The sequence below is a fragment of the Lepisma saccharinum genome, chromosome 1 (assembly GCF_977018435.1).
Source record: "Lepisma saccharinum chromosome 1, izLepSacc3.1, whole genome shotgun sequence".
Taxonomy (NCBI): Eukaryota; Metazoa; Arthropoda; class Insecta; order Zygentoma; family Lepismatidae; genus Lepisma; species Lepisma saccharinum.
In genome coordinates, this window is record NC_139229.1 from 91,338,653 (window position 1) to 91,360,125 (window position 21,473).

At 40.0% G+C, this 21,473-nt stretch overlaps 1 protein-coding gene across 1 annotated transcript in view; it reads right to left on the bottom strand.

Annotated features, from left to right (window-relative positions):
* Positions 1-21,473, bottom strand: part of kn (EBF transcription factor knot) — a 311,766-nt gene that overhangs the window by 47,447 nt on the left and 242,846 nt on the right. Inside the window, exon 8 of the mRNA XM_083134627.1 lies at positions 12,170-12,287. Coding sequence (XP_082990753.1) covers positions 12,170-12,287 — 118 coding nt within the window. The remainder of the gene's footprint in view (positions 1-12,169; positions 12,288-21,473) is intronic.

A 21,473-nucleotide genomic window follows, 5' to 3' on the forward strand; every position in this document is an offset into this window, starting at 1 on the left:
AGAAGACACACACACTGTTTTTTACTGTGGAGACACAATATCTGTTAACAATACAACTGGCGCTGCCACTTATAGTGTCTTGAACTAGCGCAATGTTGCCCGTCTACAAAGAAACTATTTCCTATATATATATTGCCATTTTATTTTTATTACACTCCGAAGTTGTATACTTCATCTTTGGACATCCTGTATATGTAAAATTATATTCTGTTAAATATAATTCGTAATGAATTCCATCCTTTCAAACAAAATTCCAAGGATCTCATTTTGCGACATATGCTACGCAGAATATTGAAATTGATGCTGCATGTCTACCGATAGATTGCATGTAGGTCCGATATACCTCTCCACAGGAACACTGTCTTCGGCAATTTCGGAAGAGAGTACACATCGACGATAAAGCAAAACGGGGGAAAACGAAAATACACGAAACAAATCAGACCGGCTAGTCTTTCGCTGGCCAGTTGGATGACGTCAACATCTTGGAGGAAGAAGAAAAGGAAAAAATGAGAAAAAGGGCAAGAGACTGAAGACGAGGATCAATGGACTGTCGCTGGGAGAGCCATTCCCAGTCGACGGGTCATATCCCGAGGATTCCCTCCCCTTCCTCATCCTTCAGGAGAGTTCTGGAAAAGAAGGGAGTCTTTTCTTTTTAAGGGTGGACTTGTCCGTTCGTTTTTTCTCTTTTTTACCCTATGCCATTTCCCTTCCTTCGTTCCGCGTAGAAAGGGAAAGAGAGTCGTTCTACGGTCGTAGGGAAAGTGGAGGAGAGACTAGATTCTCTGATCTCCTTGGCGACCGTCAAAAACTGAGAAGGAGTGATGTATGGCGTTATGCGTTGCTTTCCAACGCGCCATGGTGAAATCCACTACTGACGCATTATTTCGCGAAAAGAACAAAAAATACAATCAGGAAGTATTGGTGTAGTAATCCCTTTATGCAAGTGACGGCAATGGCATCGTCCAGGAGTTGAGATGCTTGAGATTCAAGTAGATTCGCAAAAACGTCTTCCAGCACACAAGCGCCGTGCGTCTATCCTCAAAGATCAGACAACTTCCCTCAGCTCTGACATTCATTTAGTTGGTAATTTTCCCACCAGATAGCATGTCAATATATTTTGAGTTACATACAGGTACCATTGTATTAGAAAACGCTCAACATAAGAGTACCAGTACTAGTATATCTACAATAATAGTATCAATAATAATCTAGATGATCTATCTTCTTGTGTGATTTACCAGAAAGAGAGCAGAAAATAAATACTGTCTCTCGCAATATGTTCAGATATTAAATAAAAAAAGGTAAAAAAAAAGGGGGGGAAAGCGTTGGTAGCTAATGCGGGCCGGTTTCTTCTTAGTTTTGCAAATGATCGCTCTCTTTGAAATTATATAAATAAAAAAAACGAGTTTTCCAATCGTGATGAAATCTTAGTACGGTGAAGGCAGAAAGGTTTTAAATCACAATTCTTAATTTTCAGATTTTTCAAATTTGTAAAAAATAAAAACCCGTTGTTATTAATTTTGCGAAAATGCGTTTTCTTTGTATTGGATAGTCCTACAAATACAATATTGGTCTTGTTTTGAAGCTCTTTGAATCAAAAGACAAAAGACAGACGTCAGATCCTCGTTAGTCTGCAAAATACGGTCTAGGGTGGACTACGTGGAAGTGAGGTTGACAATTGGGTGTCCTATGTGGAAGTATAACCCCTTACACCCCTTCTGAACAATCAGTTTGGACGGGGGACCTGCATATTGGACTTCTTTTTTCTCACTGTGCGTATGGTTGCATTTGCAGTCCAAGCATGCACCTTACTTTTTGGAACACCAAGTGTTGTCGAAATGTGCAGATGTCCCGTAGAAATTATCCAAAATGGAGAACATTATCCCGCTACTTCATTGAGGAGCGACAGAGAGAAAGGGGGAGGGGGAAGGGGACATTTTGTTCGGGTTACGAGTAAGAAAAATATCCGTAAGAGATACAAAGATGAGACTTGTGCCCGAAGCTAATGAACTAATTTTCCACGGAGCGAACTAAAACAGTGAAGCATTACAAATTCCATTTACAGCAAGGAGCAGGAGAGGGGGGGGGGAGGAAAACAAAAACGAAACGATTGTAAACGCTTCGAAAATTCAGACTCCCCCTTCCCTCAATTGACAACCTAATCGAGAAGGGGGGGGGAGTCCTCTTTAATAGTTTTACGTTGACGATTTCGCAGGCTTGTCTTGAAAATATCATTAACTTCTGCTTGGTACTTCATCCCAATGGCTTTTCGTGTGTGAGAGAGAGAGAAAGAGAGGGAGGTGAAGTGAAATCTTTGAAATTAAGATGATGAAGGAGACGGTAGAACGCGTCGGGTTGTCTTGCAGAAAATCATCCTGTGCAGCGTTACGGGGTCTTCTACTCAGACCCCCTCCCCTCCCCCTTCGCCAACCCCACCCGCAGATCTTAACTTCCCCAATTACTATTCTACCCTTCTCGTCTGTCTTTTCAGTCTTTACTTTTTGTCCTTTCTTCCATCCCCCCCCCCCTCTCGACTCTTCTTCTCGGCTGGCTACCGCAGACTTTCCTCCTTGAATCCATTTTCTTCGCGTCAGTGTTGCAAGCTGGTTCAAGAAAGTTGGAAATCTGGTTTTGCGACGCATTTCGCATGGGAATTCACATATCGTCCCAGCAACGCCAAAAACACGAATGTGCTACATCTTAACTTTGCTTCATTTGGTTTCATTTTACTTCGCTTTTCTACCCCTTTTGGCTAATCGCAAAGATGAGGATGGACGGTGATAAGATCAATTGATGAAACACAAATTGACAATACACAACTCAGGCCCCACAGAGGATTATACTTGTTTGAATTGTGTGTTTGAGTTGCTGTTTTATGTCCACTTTATGCACAGAAAGGATAATTGGGACTGGACCTACAGTTTGAAGTGGAATCCGAACGACTGTGTCTGTGCTTTCAGCGGGTAACGAATCCGGGACACCTTGATTACAAGGTGACGACGTTAACAGTACGCCATTGGGGAGGCCCCAGAGGAATATGCTGGCCGTGAGTCCAGACACCAGAGCCTCGTTAGTCTGCATCAATGCAGTCCAGGAAGAGAGGTTCTAATTTGGGTATATCTATTTAGAAAGGGTCCCCCCTTGCACACTAAATCTTACTTTGAAATAAAAGCATTTTAATATTGAACGTGGAGGGGGGGGGGCGTTGACAGTTTAGTAAATATTACCATCGGTAACACTTATCTCTACTTATGACTGTCAATTAGGTTATATAAGTTAGCACAGGAATCTATCAACAAGATGTAGTTAGAAAGTGCACTAGGTGAAAAAGTCAAAATTTGCACATTCGTTGTTTTGGCATTGGTGCGAGGTTATCCGTAAAAACTGAGATAATTACTTATAGAAAAATCGCATTCTTTGCACTAAAAACATGTCTGGGTACTAAAAAAAATCAGAAGAGAGAGAAAAATGAATGCAGGAATATCCATGAAAAACTATAACATTAGAAGATAGAACATGTTGATGAAACTTGTGAAATTATGGAAAATTGATTCTAAACGTTGTAAAATAGGCGGAATAATGGCTCTAGAAATGAGAAAATTGACTAAAAAAATGAAAAATTTGGCACTAAGATCGAGAAAATCGACAGCACAAAAATGAATGGAAAATTTTATACAAGAGGTGAAAACTGATACGTAAAAGAGTGGAAACAGAAACCAAAGGAGGAAAATTGACACTAGAAGTGGAACAATAAGCACCAGAGGTGAGAAAACAATTGCTACAAGGTGGGAAAACTGACAAACGGGGAAAATAAGAAATAAGAAGAAAATCTGACAGTTTGATATCTTGATATAAGGTGGATTCACTTTGTATTGAGGAGTTTTCCAGTAGTGAAACCCACAAATTAATATAAACCACAAATACGTAGACAATAAATGCAGCTTAAAGATTCATACATGAGAAAAAGGAAAAATATTCCCATTACCTGCAGAGAAAAACCAATGGTTTAGCCACGAAAAGCAAGTGTGTCATGTAAAATACCTTCAACAATTATCTTCAATCTCAACAACGAATTCAACTTTCAAGAATAGCATATTTATTTAAAGAATCACCTTTATTAATTAAAATGGGATGTCTCCCAATGAAAACATTATTCCTCATAATCCACCAACCTAACCTTTTCCAAATTTATGGATTTTATTGAAACTCATTAAGTAGGAGTTAAAAGTGCCTAAATGGATTGCCTAAATCATGTCCACAAGTTGTTTTCCTACTGTTAAGGTTTCAGTATAAAATGGACATTCAGTACTATGTCTCGAACTTTAATAAATAAATATAAATAATTTGTTTAAATCTTAAGAACCACCATGGTTTTCGAGACCCTTCTGTCATCTTCATCATAGAGAAGATGTTTTCGATGATAATCACATTAATTATGCTTTTAAATGACCTACAAATAGTGCGTATATGCACTAATAAAGCATTTGTTTATTATTTACAGACTGACTTATTTGTTCGTTCGACGGGGGGCATTAATGAATAAATATCACAATATGTGTCATCTAATATCAAGTGTGGTTGCGTATCTTCACCACTAGTCTATCTCTCAAGCCACATAGTTTTACTTTCATGAACAGGAACAAGGGGTTTATGGATCAATAAGACACTTCGCAGTTTTTGACGCAATTTTAATTAATGCTTTCAATTAGTAAGAAATTAATATTTTAATTTTTAAGATTTAATGGTGCAACTGAAGTAACACGTATGTGTCGGGCAGTTCTTGATTATGCGTAAATAATATTTTAAGAAGAAATTAACAATGATAACGTGCGTTAATTTGCACGTTTCAAATTTTCATTGTAGATATAGTGTTCGCTTTGCTACAAAGAGTTCCTGTATGGAATTGCGTTGCGCTTCTACTGTACTTGTGTTTCACATTGAGTCTCATAAGTTTCCTTTCGATGTGATTTCTAGGCGGCGAATGTACGTCATTACTCATTGACCCACCTGTATCTACTCACCTTGAACGATCTCCTATTATCTACAAGATATCTTCACAGATTGACAACACTGATCACCCGCAAGCTGGAAGATCGAATGCTTAAAAAAAAAGTCCCCCCCTCCCCTTTCGAGGCACTTTCCTCCCTTTTTCATTAACGACCGCGCTATGAAAAGAGACGCGGATAGCTATCGTCATTTGTTTTCCGTCTGTAATTTAAGAGATCAAAGATTTATGCTCCTTCGTCGTGAATCATGCAATGAGGAGAGGAACACCAATCAGAAAAGTCCTCCTGCTCCGGCAACCAATACTCTTAATCCTCTCCAGACTTCATAAACCAATCATGAATTGCCTACGGCACCCTGGGGGAATATATTTAAGCCCGAAAAGAACAAATGAAGAGCGCGCGCGAGATCGTCTTTTTTTTCCCGCCTCCTTCCGCGCGTTTAAGAAAAGAAGGTTTAATCGAGACCCAAAAATAGAGAAAAAGTTATCATGTGATAGAAGACAGAATTGGATGAATACACAAATTTCCTAAAAGAGAAGATTGCAAGAATTCTTTTGAGTCCAGCATCCCATCGCCATCTAGCGAGAGATAGATCTGTAACTGATTCTGACTTTAGCCATTACGTTAATGAGACATAGTAGCGTTTGGATGGGCTATTTTCGTTAGTAATTACAGGGTAAGAATTAATAGGCCTACGAGACAAGATCTCAATGTAATTAAAAAAAGGCGAATTGAGCATCCCCCTTGGAAAAAAAAATAAGAATTGCACCGAACAAGTAAGGGGGGGTGGTCTCTCAGGAAAAACCGATCCCTAACGAACAAGATAATTTGTACGTTAAGGGGAGGGGTGAAAAAAGTTAAGGATGAGAATTAAGTGTCTCTTCTGGAGAGAGGGGGGTGAAAGAGGAGGGCAGAAAAACAAGAGAGAATGAACTTTCAAGGGGGAGGTGATGGGTGGGTGGATTCTCGAAGACCTTGTGGGTGCGGAGCAGAAAATAGAAGGGGGGCATGATTTTCAAGCAGGAAGGGGGGGGGGCGAGTAACGTCTCTTCCTTGAACAGAATCGGGAGCCAATTTCGGGAAGTTTGGATCTGGTGGTGCTACGCATATAAATGGGCCGAAACCTGGATTCCAGCAAGAAGCGAGCATACCAATGAGAGAAGCGAATGATTTGTGTGCATTATACTTACAGCTCCCTTGCACTTGCTCTACCGAAACGGACTCAATTTTCTTCCCCGACCTCTCCCCCTCCTGCTCGCCCCTCTCCCGTCCGCTATCTTCAATAACGGAGAAATGGGGGGATGCTACCTCCACCGTTTCGCAACGTAAGGGGGCGGTTTTTTTGGGGGGGGGGCGAAAAGTAGAAATCGTAAGGTTCCGATGCACAAAATCCACGTTGTCTGCTTTTTCTTTAATCCGCGTGATAGGTTTTTCATATCAAAATAGTAGACCTACGACCTACGTGTAAGTTTGCTTCTAATGCAGAAGTAGCCCTAAGGCTAGTAGATAACTTCATAGCACAACCTTGAATAGGGTGACCAACTTTCGGCCATGAATTTAAGAGATTTCCAACTTTCGGCATTGTATTTATGAAAGATTTTGTAGCGACAAATATTTCGCACTTTTAGCGGCGTGGCATCATCACTCCAGCAAATGTTTATGAAATGGACTAATTTACATTTTATATAATATAGCTGATTACCCGGCATTGCCCGGGTATTTATTTATCCCAATCTTGTATTAGACAGGAAAATAATGAATTCTAACTATAGTGTAAAATATAACTAATTTTAAATGCGATCGTGATCTAGGTAATTTGTGGCATTTTATCCCCCCCCCCCACTCACCCACATGCGGATAGGTGATGAACTTGAAGTTGGACCGCATTGGGAATGTTACGAAAACTATGGATTCCACACTAATATCGGTCGTTTTCGCAACACAGCCAGATGTTAGACAACCCGAGAAACACTATCGTTGTGCGGGATTGCATAGAGTTACGGATGTCTGTTTGTGCGGAATTTAATATCGGTCGTTTTAGATTATTTTTACATGTCACCCTTTCCCACCCCACCCCTATGGGTGCCAGAGGTTTCTTACCCCCAAAGTGTTCTTTCCAGATTGCAAGTGATACATGTACCATGTTTGGTTGAAATTGCTCCAGACGTTCGAGAGTTATGCCGGAACAAACAAACATACACACCCACACACATCCATTAAATTTTATATAGAGAGAAATATAGATCACAATGGAGAATAAAAATTTACAAATTTGCATGTTTCTTATTCATAACCCATATGTTTTGGACCACTGCTGCTGCAAGCATCAATCAACTACTACAAGATATGACGTCACTTCCTGAATGTCCCTTTACAGCCTCAGCTTCTAACTAGGGTATGGAGATTTTATCCTCTGATGACGAGTAGGTGATAAGGAGTCTATGGCAGTATTAGTTTTAGCAATTGATTTAGGAAGTTTTTAAGATACATTTTTATTCTTGTGTTAAGGTCCTGTCTTCTATTTTTTTATTTATGTAATCAAGGGGTCCCGATACACTATGGAGGCACATTGCACAGTGGTTCCGCTCTTTTTTAAACTGTAGGTCCAGTCCCATTAGCCTATATTTGCATAAAATGGACTCAAAACAGCAATTCAATAATAGTTAATGTGATTATCTCCGCATTACGTGATGGGCACAAATAACATGTGTGCTGATGTGCATAATTTTCATATAAATCAATCACCAATCAATATGGTAAACATTCACTTCTGGAGAATCTCCAAATTACATTTGGAAATGTAAGATATGTGAGTTTCCTCAAGTCTAGAGAATAGAATAGAATAGTACTTATTTTCAAGTATAAGCCTTTACAGCTGTTACAAGGATGAAAATGTTTTGTGCAATTTTCCTACACCCCTCCTCCTCTCAGTCAAATTCCTCTTAACATTCCTTGGGAGTTCACAGACAGCGTCTTTCATATCTCTTACTTTCACTACGCTTGCACAGTATCACTACAGTATTTCACTAAACTCTTACCTAATTGATTCCAAGATTTTTTCTTAGATTTATTTATTAGTAGTTAGTAGCACCCTCTCTCTCATTGTCGCTCTCCCCATTGAGCTTCCTTGCTCTCTTTTCTCAGACATAGTGTAGGAAAGTTCCCAGATTCCTTATTTGGGCCTCTCCCCCTCTCGGTCTCTCCCTCCTATGTAATTACAATAACGGTTATCATTATATTTTCAATGTTAGCTTCATTAATTCCCCTGATATGATTATGTCCCGCCTCTCCTGTTTCTTTGCATTGGAAGAAATGTGAAATTTCGTCTCGTCTTCACCGCATAGCGGACATTCTACGCTCCTGTCCTCCCGTTTGATTGATTTGGTGTTTCAAGCCCACTTTATGCACAGTAAGGCTAACCAGGACTGGACCTACAGTTTAAAGTGGAATCCGAACCACTAAGTGCCTCCACCGGGTATCGAACCCGGGACCCCTTATCCTCCCGTTTGAGTTTAACTTGTAAAATGTAGAGCGTACAGCGTTAGGCCAATCGAGAGCAGTAAGAAGATATCTTCGAGGGGTTTCGGTTTAATTCATGTGCCATTAGTTGCGTGTAACTGACATTTTGTGCTTGTTTTATAAGGAATGCAAATTTAAAATCTGTAGCGATATGGTAGGGTTAGCCATGTATTAGAATGTATTGCATAGTTATTCATGCTGTAACGGGTAGAGAGTTCTTTAAGGAGACCACTCTGGACCAAAAATTAATCCAATCTCTAATTAATTAATAAATGTAATGTCTTCAGATTGCATTTCATATGTGTAGCTTTATCTTAGTTGGTTCATGACTTTCCTAGCCTGTATTTGAAAGAAAAATGGATTCCGAGAGAAAGGGGTTGCCACCTGATTTTGTTTTCTTTTTGTTTTATCTATCCCTGTGTATACGTATCATATTCTGTCGACGCACGCACGTATATTTTAATAAGCACCTTCTCATTTTCTTGACAACGTGCATAAACATATCAATTTGAAAAAAACATTCCCTCACAGAGCGAATAAATGTTACTCTGTTATGTGGACATGTTCTCCCTGTTTTCTTCTTTTTCTTGTATGGATTTGAGTACATACGTCCCGAATTGAGTTTGACCCTTTAGTAGGAGATATATCATTCTTAAGGTTTCACATTATTTTGTTAATAAATGACCGTAAGAAGTAAAAAGAGCATTTCAATATTGAAGGTAAAATTTATCTTAAAACAAAATAAGAATTTATTTATACTAAAGTCAATGACTATACTACTATTCTAAAAACACATTGTTAAAAATACACTCTTTACTGAATTTTTACTATGATAGAAATATAAATTAGTATTCCTACCATCTAACGGCATTTTTCTAAACATATTACAAAGTGCAAACACCATTAAAAAGATCTAAAAACGAGAAGCATTTGCTATTTACCGCGCTAGAATAGACCACGAGTTCTCGTGGTAGCAGCTTACCAATACTACTTCAAGAAGTGCAAAGAGTATTAAAATATTGATAGGAAATTTTACCTTGTGACAAAGTAAGAACCTATTTACATTGAAGTCAGTTAATGTTGTTTTATGCAATAAATAGAATATTAAAGAAACGTTCTTTAATTTAGTATTTTTTAGTATGAAAATATAAACGAGTACTCCTGCCATCTAGCGGAATTTTTCTAAGTACAACACTGGAAAGGTCTAAAAATGAGAAGCACGAGACTAAGTGTACGGCGTTTGAGTAGACCATGAGTTCACGTGGTAGCAGCTTACACAACAACAACAACCGGAAATCAATAGCGAGGGTGGACTATACATGCGCACACGTGTGGGGCATCGGTAGGAGCTTCGAGGAATCAGTGTGCGTACCACAGCCACGCACGGAAGCTGCATTGATGCGAATGTGATACGCACGCATAATTAGGCTAATGCTTAGCTCCAGGCGGACTGCACGCACTTTGCAATCTGGTGGTTTGCAATCTGCGCTAACTAGAGGAGTTGGGTTCGAATCCAACCAATTCGACCAAACCATCAGGATATATAATAGCTGTTAGTTGCATATAGGTTTACCGCTCACGACTTGTAAATAAAAAAAAGCACTAAATTGGATGGGTTGATCTACATATGATACATAGTTGTATTATTGGTCTCGTCTCGAAACGCAGTGTGTTACAGCAAGAAAACGCACAGTGTAGGTAGGTAATTGATGCAACACTTCGAAGTTATGAAATCTCTAAAAACGAAATTTTATCCTGAAGATATGCAGGCAGGTTCACAACTGCTACTAATGAATTAACTCTGCAATTATTACAAACAAAATACATGATTTGTCTATAAATCGGCAGATATTTGATTGGTTGTTATATCTGAATAAGTTACACAGTAAAGAAAACTCGCTTTAGACTATATGATTTGTTTCAAATATTGTACCAAAACCTCAAACGAGAACGAGAATCTCGGACACTAAGTCCCTGTCTCATCTCGAGAATTCTCGCTTAAGTTCTCGTCTTGCGATTTTTAGGTTCGCCGTTGTGGACTTATTTAACGTCATATAATTACATCACTAGATCAACTGCTATGGATAAAGAGAATAGGACGAAACGTGGGAAGGAAAGGACAAGAATGCGCAGAAAGTTTCGTATCCATCATTAAATATATCATTCAAGCATTCTTCTCGAGCGACTGAGGAAATCCAATGAAAAAAGTTTGAACAAGCGGCAGCGGGGTTCTGAACCCGTGACCTTCCGTAAATGAGTCACTGTCAGCCACCTTAATTACTTAACACGTTCTGTTTCTCAGCACTCTAATCTAACCACTAGACTACAAAATGCTGGCAGTTGGACAATTTCAATGTAATTTGTTCCTATCCAACACTCACATCCATTTATTTCGGTCTAAGATTTTATTTTCTTCGAAATTATCGCACATGATCTACCCATTATTTCTTGAAAAAAATGTAAAATACAGTAAGAGTATATTTTCGTAGGAATATGCTCACCTTAGTCAACGCGATAGTATCGACTAAGTTTTGAGATGCTTGAGATACAATATGATATGGAAAGTAAGGTGCTTCATGTATTTTAGTGCAGCAGTTAAACATTGATTTTAATGTGTAGCTTTACTAATAGATGGCCCTACCAATACACGGAATAAGATACAATCTACGTACATTCGGTTAACGATTTAAATAAAGTTTTGAAAAAAATGATGAAATATTGGTAAAAATCTTTCAGGAATAGTAGGCTAAGTAATCCTTGTCAATGTAAGTTAGCTACATATTTGTATAATATCATTCTGTTGGTGTATCTTGCGATTTAATTAAATCTGAGAGTTAATTAAGTCTACCAGCCGAAAAGAATATGCATACTTCATAATCACTGGAATTTTATATGTTTTTGTGCCACTTCTGTCGTTGAGATTATTAATCCTCACACGAACGAGTTGTGTGCGATTTCTGTCAAGAGGAGTATTTAGAGCGGCCAGTGCCTTAATAAGGGTCTGTTGTGCTCTTATGAGACATATATTGCACCCCCTTCATCCCACATAACAACTCAGAATAGCATTTCGTTCCGTACTACAGAAAAACAAATATAATATAATTTTAGGGAGAAGTTTGTTCTCATAAGGTATAACCCCCGCTACTCACAAATACGATGTTCTACAAATACATTGGATAAATGAAGTACTATGTTCATTCCATGCAAAATAAAATCCTGGTTCCGTGTAAAAATTTAAACGTACTCCCATGCAGAAATGAATTATGTAATTTGAACAACGGAGTGACTTGATACATTCTCGTTTCATATATTTTATTACACAAAGTAGGGAAGTAACAGCTAAGAACAATTTGCTTACCTACTATTAAATCAAAGTTGTCATTCTGATTTATGAATCACAGTGATTAAATTATATTATTGTGATTGGTGTGGACAAACAACTGAAAAATTGAAACTCAAAACTATTCTCTCTTTCACTGCAACAAACGTGCCACGGATATCGCAACATGAGTGCATCCACCTTACGGGCCCGATCTTGCCCGCTTTCGTTTCTTCCTCTTCTACACCAAAAATCAATTATGCAGTATATCTGTGATTGAAACGGCTGCAAAACAATGTAAAATGTTTTGAAAGTGGAAATTTACCTTCAGCGGGATCCAAGCGTTTCGCCCGCCGTCCATGTTTGGAGTTATTGTGTACAAACATGTTGTCTGACACCGCCAGCAGAGGGCCGTCCACGCTCACCTGCGTTGATATGACAACCTGCAAGAAAGGAAGGAATGGGAAGGACATTATTTGAATCAATATTAGGCTATTTTTGAAAACAATTCTACTAATGCTACTCTAGAAAAAGTCAACTTCTATATCTAATGCTTATCTCCGCACCACTTTTATGTCTCGTAAATTCTACTTCTTAATTTTTAGTGAAAGACGAGAACAACAGTTATCCAGATATCTGTAAATGTTCTGATACCCTGTCGAGGTAAAAGTCATCCAAATAGTGCCGAGTGGCTGTAATATTGACGTCATTTGCTTTATTTTTATACACCCTAGCTTACCCGAGAGGGGGGTCACTATTATTATTTCGATTTTTCAACTGGGAAAATTTTTATAAAAAAAATGAAAATAAGTTACATTGTTCCTAGAGTATTTCCAATATTTCGGTTTTAATTTTGATAATCAAAACATAAATGTAAAATACACAGGAGTCAAAATTCACTTGGTGGGTCACCCCCATTGAATGCGTGTTATTTAAGACAATCAGCGACAGAGTACAATAGGTTGGCAATGATGGTAGTTTTTGTAATTATTATAATTAATGCAACTGAACCTATATGAACAAGAAATAATTGATGAAAAATGTTATGTTTTTTGTGAGTTTTAGTGAATGGTGAAAGATGTGTGTGACACTCTTGCAATAATATTTAATTATTTTTTTATTAATTATGGTAATTGTTGTACGTATCTACACTCTGTCCAGGGAATCTCTGGAGCTAAACTAGAATATTTTAATAATATTAATTTTAATACTTGGTAAAGTCTCTCGGGAAGGGTCCGGTAACCATGTACCTTCCACTAAAATATGCATTTGGGTATTTATTATTATTATTATTATTATTTGATGTAGGTTTACGTTTAAGCTTACAGTTTACTTCACACTGATTTTCTTAGTATAAAAAAACAGATTTTTGACTTCCTTTGGGTATGACATACTAGATATGGATTTTAAAGTGAGACCTTTTCAAATGCGCAGATATATGCAACAAAAACCGTATAGTAATGACAACTAATAGTCAGAGGGTTTATTTGGTAGATTCGGTTCAGGTTTTCGATGGTACAATATGCACCTCCTAACAAGTGCAGTTAGAAAAAGAAGAAACTCGAATTTGACACTAAAAATTGCTCGGGTCGTTACTCTGCTCCCCCCCCCCACAAGAAACCCAAGTAAACCAGAAAAAATTAGGCACATAGCTTCAAATGCATCAAATCAATGTTGATGCATGTTTTGTACTTTAATTGACACAGTTAAACGTATGATATCTTGGTATCTTTCAAAATAACAGTGTCTTATCTTCTCTAAGATACATTTTACTGCATCACACGGAACAGCAGCCGATATAGGTAAGTACTCTTTTTTGTATGTATGTATATTGACCAATCAAAAGTACATCATTAGCAGCTTATGCATTTTAAAGAGTTCAAAAAAGTGAACATAGTTGTGTCAATTGACACATTTTAGGTTCTGTATGATTATGTAGGATGCAACAGTGCTATGTACAGTCGTGGAAAGAAATACTTCCCCCATAATACTTCTGGCATTAAGGCTCTATGGGAGAAGTACTTTTTCCCATGACCGTACAGTCACCTGCGAAAAAGAATGTGGCCAATGCATCCTGAAATATCCGCTTCACTGCACTGCAATGAGTTATGTGTGTTGCCTAAGGCGACGGCGAAGAGGGAAATTCAATAGTAAGATTTTTCAATTGTAGGTTCGGTCATTGTCGTAGAGTTATGCAACACACATAACGGCGTACAGTGAAGCGGGTATTTCAGGATGTAGGACCTAGGTGTTCCACTTTCGAATTGGTGACGTAAGTCCACTTCATTCGCATACAGGCTAATCGGGACTGGACCTACAGTTTAAAGTCTAATCCGAACCACTATGTGCCTGCACCGGGTATCGAACCCGGGACCCCTTGATTACGAGGCGACGACGTTACCACTACGCCATCGGGGAGGCGGTATTCCAGATTTATTGGTAGTGACTGTACCGATAATCCTGCAAAGTCTAGGAGATAATAGATCATTAGTTGTCTGTAAATGTGTGTGCATGTGTGTGTGTGTAGATCGTTAGTCGACCACTCAAGGCGCAAGAGACCAAGACGGCTCAGGAAATTTTATTACTTTAAGTTCACGTAGCTTCTATTGATTGATTCACTGGTTTAGATTATTTTACGCCGCTTTTCTGCCACTTTTGGCTAATCGCGACGATAAGGATGAGTGACGATATGATGCAATTGGCGAAGGGACACTCACAAAGAACACCCTTGCAGGGAATCGAACCCAGTACTCCTGGCGTAGTAGCGAGCTGTGCTAACCACTCCGCCACGGTGTACCATCATTCTATACCGTGGATCTTTATTGATGTTTTAATAATGCTACTTTTTAATGTTATATTTTTCATATCCTAGGAACAAGACATAATGCCACGTAGGAAAGCTCAACCTCGTAAGACGAGGGAGGCCCCTTCCCCTCCTCCCCACCTTAGGGCTGTCCCAGCAATCCATCCATCACGTAACTTTGCGCGGGGTGCACACGCTCGAATCTCCAGGGGCGTCTCGGCAGAAGGGGAGCGGAGGGGGTGGAGGGGAGATAAGCGGTGGGTGGGGCTTATTCCCAAGGGAGAGACCAATCCGAGAACAATGAACTGGTCGAAACTGAGTCAAGCATCTTCCAGGGGGAGTCGGGAGAAATAAGTGAAAAAGATGGTTGCTGGATGTAATTCTGAAAGGTGGCCTTTCGCATGTTTTGCAATATTCGTTTCTGTGTGGCAGTGTTCAGTGGGAATGCTTGTGTTGCTCAGAAAACAACAAAAGAGCATTGAATTGTTGTTCTGCCAAACATAACACTTACATTAAAATCAAAACTGGATCTAAATCAGAGACGTTGGAGGTTTCTGGGGGGTAGTTGTCTCCGTACCGACCCGTCCCCTCGCACTAAACAATTAACATTACAATTTTAGCCCCAGAACACACTTTTTGTGTTACAAGAGTCACATAAAAACGTTAAAAATCCAATAAAAATTGGTGAGTAGACTGTCTACATGAGGTAAGAACTGTTATTTACAGAACGACCTCAAGGCTGCAACACTGATCAAGTGAGTTTCAAATCGCCATTTTTGTTATTTTAAAGATGGCGCCTCCTATACACACTTGCACCAGTGAAGAGTTGTTTCTTGCCCTCTGTCAGCCTAAAACTTACAGAAATTTCTCGGCAAAAGAAAATTCAATATCTCTATGCATGCTTACCACAAAGCAAGTTTACTAATGGAGGAGAAAGTTGGACAATGGCCTCAGTTCGCAGGCAGATGGGTGGAAAGGCCTTCGCAGTGGCTGATAAGTGACTGCACGTGGACCACAAAGACTTATTATTTTTAAGGTATACGGGTATTAACTCAAAGTTGAAAATATATATGAAGATCAGCAATAGGTCTGTGCTAAAATGCATCAAACTTGTGCAACGTACAGAAATCTACTAGTTAAGAAACAAATGAAGGTGTTAATTTGACTCTCCGTTGTATGTTATGGGTATGTTATATACATGGCTGTTCCAAGAAACTTAACTTGCAATTACTAGTGTTCGGAAAGTTAAAAGTACAACCACGGATACACAGTCAAGGTTGCCAGTGACACTTATTTTCTCTGTAGCTGAATATCACGTGACTAACCATGGACTTTCACCATACATTTGTTCATGTATTCTTCTTATTTCCCTACGCTCTTCTGTCAATCCGGACCAATCGCGGCGATGATAATGATTGGTGATTGGATTAAATTGGCGAAGGGGCACTCAGAATGATTTACTCGTTCGCCCACCAGGACTCGAACCCTGAGGCTTCATGGGCCAGATTGAGAGTCGACCGCTGAATGTTCTTGAATACCGCAAGACAGCCCTTACCTAGATTACTGACATCGCTTTTACCAGCCTGACAGAAAATGAGACAGCACTGGCAACCATGAATGTGTACCTTGCGGTTGCATACATGCAGGATACAATTTGTTATTTTGATGGCTCGTAGAGTCGTAACGAGACCCGAACAAGAAAAACTCTGTTAAGAAAAGTTGTTCGTCTTGATGCCATGTACACTCTGTGACAATTTGGAAATGTTCTGCGGTGACACCCTGTACACAGAGCGTGTCTATTACATTATCAACGCCGCACTCAACTTTAAGGCAGAAACGTCATCTCGGCGGGTTCCCTTTAAACCACAAGCTGCGCGGCGGGTAACAGGCAATCGTGGAGAGAAGGGGCGGATGAGGGATGAGGAGGGGGCGGCTCACGCGTCGGCATCTATTTGGGAGCGAATATACTGTGGACAATGATTCCACTTGTCCTGCACGGTTTACAATAGCTGGTAGATTATTACTATTGTCAATCATTAATAACAATACTAGCATTGTTACCGCATAACTATGTTAATGGAATTGGTTCGTGCAAGCTCTCCTGATAATGCAACACGGTTGCCCCAGGCTATGGTTCTAGGAGTAGGTGTGTGATCTGTTACCTAGCGCTGTTCTAGTCGAGAAATCAATTCAGTCCTGATAGGGAATGCCTGCGCCATATTTAAACGCGGCATCCCAGTATTACTTGGACAGGACACACAGAGGAACCGGGTTCGAATCAAGACTGTTCTTAACCCGAGATCTAGAAACTGATTTCTGCTTTAAGAAGTTTTTCTGTTGATTCATTGTACAAAATTGCCAACCAAATAGTTCACGTAGGCCTACTAAATTTAACACAATATATACACCGTACCTACTTCTAGGCCTATAGCTATGGAGCCGCAGCGGCGATCTAGGGGGAAAGGTATAGTGCTGGACCTCAACACGGAAGACCCATGTTTGATTCCCAAAGCTAAGGATTTGAGGGGGCTCTGGGGCTGGCTCAGCTTCTAATAAAAATGGATACCTGGGATCAAGCCTTGGGGGTGAAGGCAACCGGAGCATGGTGCTGATCACATCAACTCCAGAATGACCGAGACCGAATGTAAACCCCCTACGTCCACAGGGGAAGGCTTTACCTTTTTAACTTCCTACCACAGGTGATGCCAGCATCCAGAATAGGGGTGCTGCGTTTACTATGAGGGGTGCAATAGTTTTTAATAGAAAAACAGTAAGGAGGGAGGGGGTTCAGGATATTGATCGTCCCTTGTTGACCAGTCCGGTACCCTACTGCCCTTCCTCACAAATAAACAAGAAACGCCACAGGTTATAAATAAATGATATTTTAGCCCAGATATGCATTTTTAAATGCTGTTCAGGTGTGTACTAAATTTGACTGCGAAATATATTCCGTGTTCGAACTGTTCTTCTGTAGTTTCCTCTAATCTATTTCACTAGTTCATTTTTCTATCCTCATCGTCGCGATTAACCTTTTACAGAAAACGACGTAAAATAATAAACACAGAAATACTAAATGAACCTGTACGATGGCGTAGTGGTAATGTCATCGGCTTGTAATCAAGGGATGCCTGGTTCGATGTCCGGTGGAAACACAATGGTCCGGATCCCATTTTAAACTGTGGGTCCAATCCCGATTAGCCTTTCTGTGTATAAAGCTGGCGTAAAAACAAAAACTCAAGAATTACTAAAGGACTGTTGTTATTTTCATAATGACTGTATATGTAATCGTATCTTTGTTTAAGTAAACATGAATGAAGAATGTACCTCACGTAGTACTATACTTTCGTGTATCGAATTGCGAAGCACTATTCGCTGTTGAACTCTTGCACAGTGTATTGAATGCTTGAAGAGAAGATCCGAGTTGCATGGTGGAGAGTTTAGAACAACGCGCTACGGTGCCATGGGCCCCGGTATCGAATCCCAGCCTAGGCATGGGTGTTCTTTGTGCGTTTCAATCAATTTAATAATGTCATCACTCATCCACATCGTCGCGATGAGCCAAAAGTTACAGAAAAGCGACGCTAAAAAAAATTAAAGAGCAGAAGATTGGTTTAATTTCTAAGAGTTCTGCTCAGAAATGTACTAAGCGGGAGGGGGGTATTCAAGTTTAACGTAAGTGGTCGCTTGCTCAAAAATTGATTTTGAAAACCATCCCAGAGGGTCGTCCCACATTCCCTCCGTTCCTATTTACTAACCCGAGGAACGATTCCTCGTGTTTACAATCTTTGTATATGCCCAACTGATAAACCATGTTTGCCGTTCTCGTGCGTGCATGCATAATCTTTTGAAGGGGGGGTTTCGGCATCCCCCTGCCCCTCCTGAAGCACGCCAAGGAAGGGGAGGGGAGAGGAATATGCACGGAACAGGACTCAAGAGCAGAACAACTGTATCCCCTTTCCTTCTCCGCCATTTTGTGGTCTGGGTACGCTCCTCCCACAGGAATTGGGGCTGCCCCTAGGGAATGCGCCACGCGGGGGACTCCCCCCTCTTCTCTGAGTCCCCCCCTTTCCCTCCCCAGCCGCGTTCCCATGGGAACCAACTACGATGACGGCCAACGTTCGATGGAAAAGGGAAAGAGGGGAAGCGGGGGGAGGGGGGATCCACTCTTTACGTTAACTTCGTCCTGCCCTCTATACGTCTTGCGATGAAACTACCATGGTCACGGTGTCCCCCCCTCCCCTGTCAATTCCACCATATGTTTGTGTATTGGTACGAATGCTTACTAAATGAAAACGGTTCTACTGCAAGCCGGAGCATGTTCAGTACTGCTGGCACTGTAGGAAGTGTGGATTTAATGGCATTAAAGGGTAGAGTGTAGTATTTGAGCTGTGAGCGTACTGTTTTTTTCATATTGATTTCTTGGCCAAGACAGAGCTTTTCAGGTGAATGAGACACTGTAGAACAGAATGCTTCTGGCTCTTGTAAATAGTCCCAGGAGTATCACGACGGCACTGTAAAGTGGCTCCAAAATACACTGTGAAAAGTTGACTGTAAAGATTTACGGTTCAAAACCGTCAATTTACGGTACCATAATACTGCCGTAAAATTTACCATGACATTTTTTTTAAAGTAGTAAATGCCATCACATACCTAACCAAAAAATTGTAATTTTAACGATGCAGATTTTCATTTTAAATGGTGATGGTGCACACGTATGTAATTTATATTCATCCTCCTCCTTTAAGCACGCCGCCCTCCGCGAAGGGGTGGTTAGCACAGCGCGCTACGACGTCAGGGGTCCCGGGTTCGAATCACTACACGGGCATGGGTGTTCTTTGTGAGTGTCCATAAATTTCATCGGTAAAAGCGTTTTTCCAGAAATTAGGTTTAAGGATACTGTTTTCAGTTGCATCTGCCATGAAAAGTACAAACAAAAAAAAGAGCAGAAAAGTTAGTACAGTCATGTACACTTGTGGCTTGTAACGATTCCATTCAAAGCTAATGGGATTACTACAACCCAGAAGTACCCGTGACTGTACTAGACCCAGTCTTCACTGTAGAAAATTTCGCCTACTCAATATTGCTGTACTGCAGTGTTTTTAATGTACTATATAAAATAATGTTTTGGGTTCTTTTAGTAAATATATTTTTTGTTATTTTTGTATAATTTCCTCCCACCATGCTGCAATCTCCATGCATGTCTATGCTCTCTTTTTCTTATGCAACAGCTGAGACCAACGACAGCAATCGAAGCTTCTACGTCACAATCCTTTCGTTTCTGCAAAGCGACCGGCTCATCCCATTTGCCTAGACAATTGACACGCAGGAAGGCAAATGAAAATCAATCAACCTTTACCAAGACATGCGATACAGTTCGTAGAAGACGATGGAAGAAGATTTAGTTAGCTTGAAAGAAACCTTGGTCCTCGAATAAGAATAATCAAGGACACTGAATAACTCCCTCTTGTGCATAAAGCAGAAACACTAATGAAATCACAACCTATTTGCAAGAAACACACGCCACCCGTAGCGGTGCCTAGGAATATCGATGTTTCTTTTTTAAATCTGGACCAAACCCCCTTTCACCCCATGGCTACGCCACTGCATGAAACAAACGCATTTCTTTTGTCCAAGGAGAACCATAACAATGTATATATATATATATATATATATATATATATATATATATATATATATATATATATATATATTAAAGTTGATAGTTCTGTGTTCGACTCCCGGTCGAATCATTGTTATTATCCTTTCATGTACAGTCACCGACAATAAAAATGGGACACCTACATCCGGAAATCCTACCTTCCCTGTAGAACTCTATGGCGATGAGTAGATTTTAATAGCAAATTCTCAATGGCAACTTCTACCACCGCCGTAGAGTTAGGCAACACACATAACGCCTCAAATGGAAGCGAGCATTTCAGGATCCAGGTGTCCCATTTTTATTGTCGGTGACTGTACATAATGGGTATGAATCAGTTTCAGGTTGTTAGGGCTATGTATAAGCGTGTTTTCCAATATTTTTTTCACGTGTCAAATGTTCATTCTTTGGTGATAAAATGTTAGACAATAGGAAGATGATTATTAATTGGCGAATGAAAGACCAGCATTAGTATCGGGAAGTCAGGTCGTGTCAGTGGTTTAGTTGCATGTACAGACTAATCGAGCTACTTTATGTTTCAATATGCATGCACATATTTAACAGCGCTATTTGCACCAATATGATTCCAGTAGTTTCCTAGGTGTCGATAGGTGTCACCACTATTGCATAACAGTACGCTCTTGTCGTCAGTTAGAGCCACACTGAATCACACCAGCCGCAGGATATATGAGTAATTAAAAGAAGAAGCAAGTGAAAAAATGGTTGAAGAGAAACACAGCGACCTTTCAAAAATTACTCTCAATTCGTAGATGTCACCGTGCGTCGAGGAATACGTGTCGTTAAAATGGTACAAGGGAAGGGAGAAATGTGAAGATGCGGACAAGGCAGAAAACAGAGCGAAATATACAGCAAAATAAAAACGTCAATGTAACACACACATACACACAGACATACAACCGACAGACCGAGGACGCGAGCGTACAGGTCGCGCCCTGGCGGCAACTGACGGAAACTACCAGGGCAGTTAAAAACAGAAAACGACGCGGACGTTTGTGAAGACACGGAGGCAGTGTAACAACTGCGAATAAAACACAGCAGTAATGGATTTGTACGCAGCGAAAAAGGACCCTACCGGCAGATGAGACGTAGCTGGCGAAGAGGGTAGGGAGGGGAGAGAACAAAGGAAGATATAAATATACGGCGAGTTCT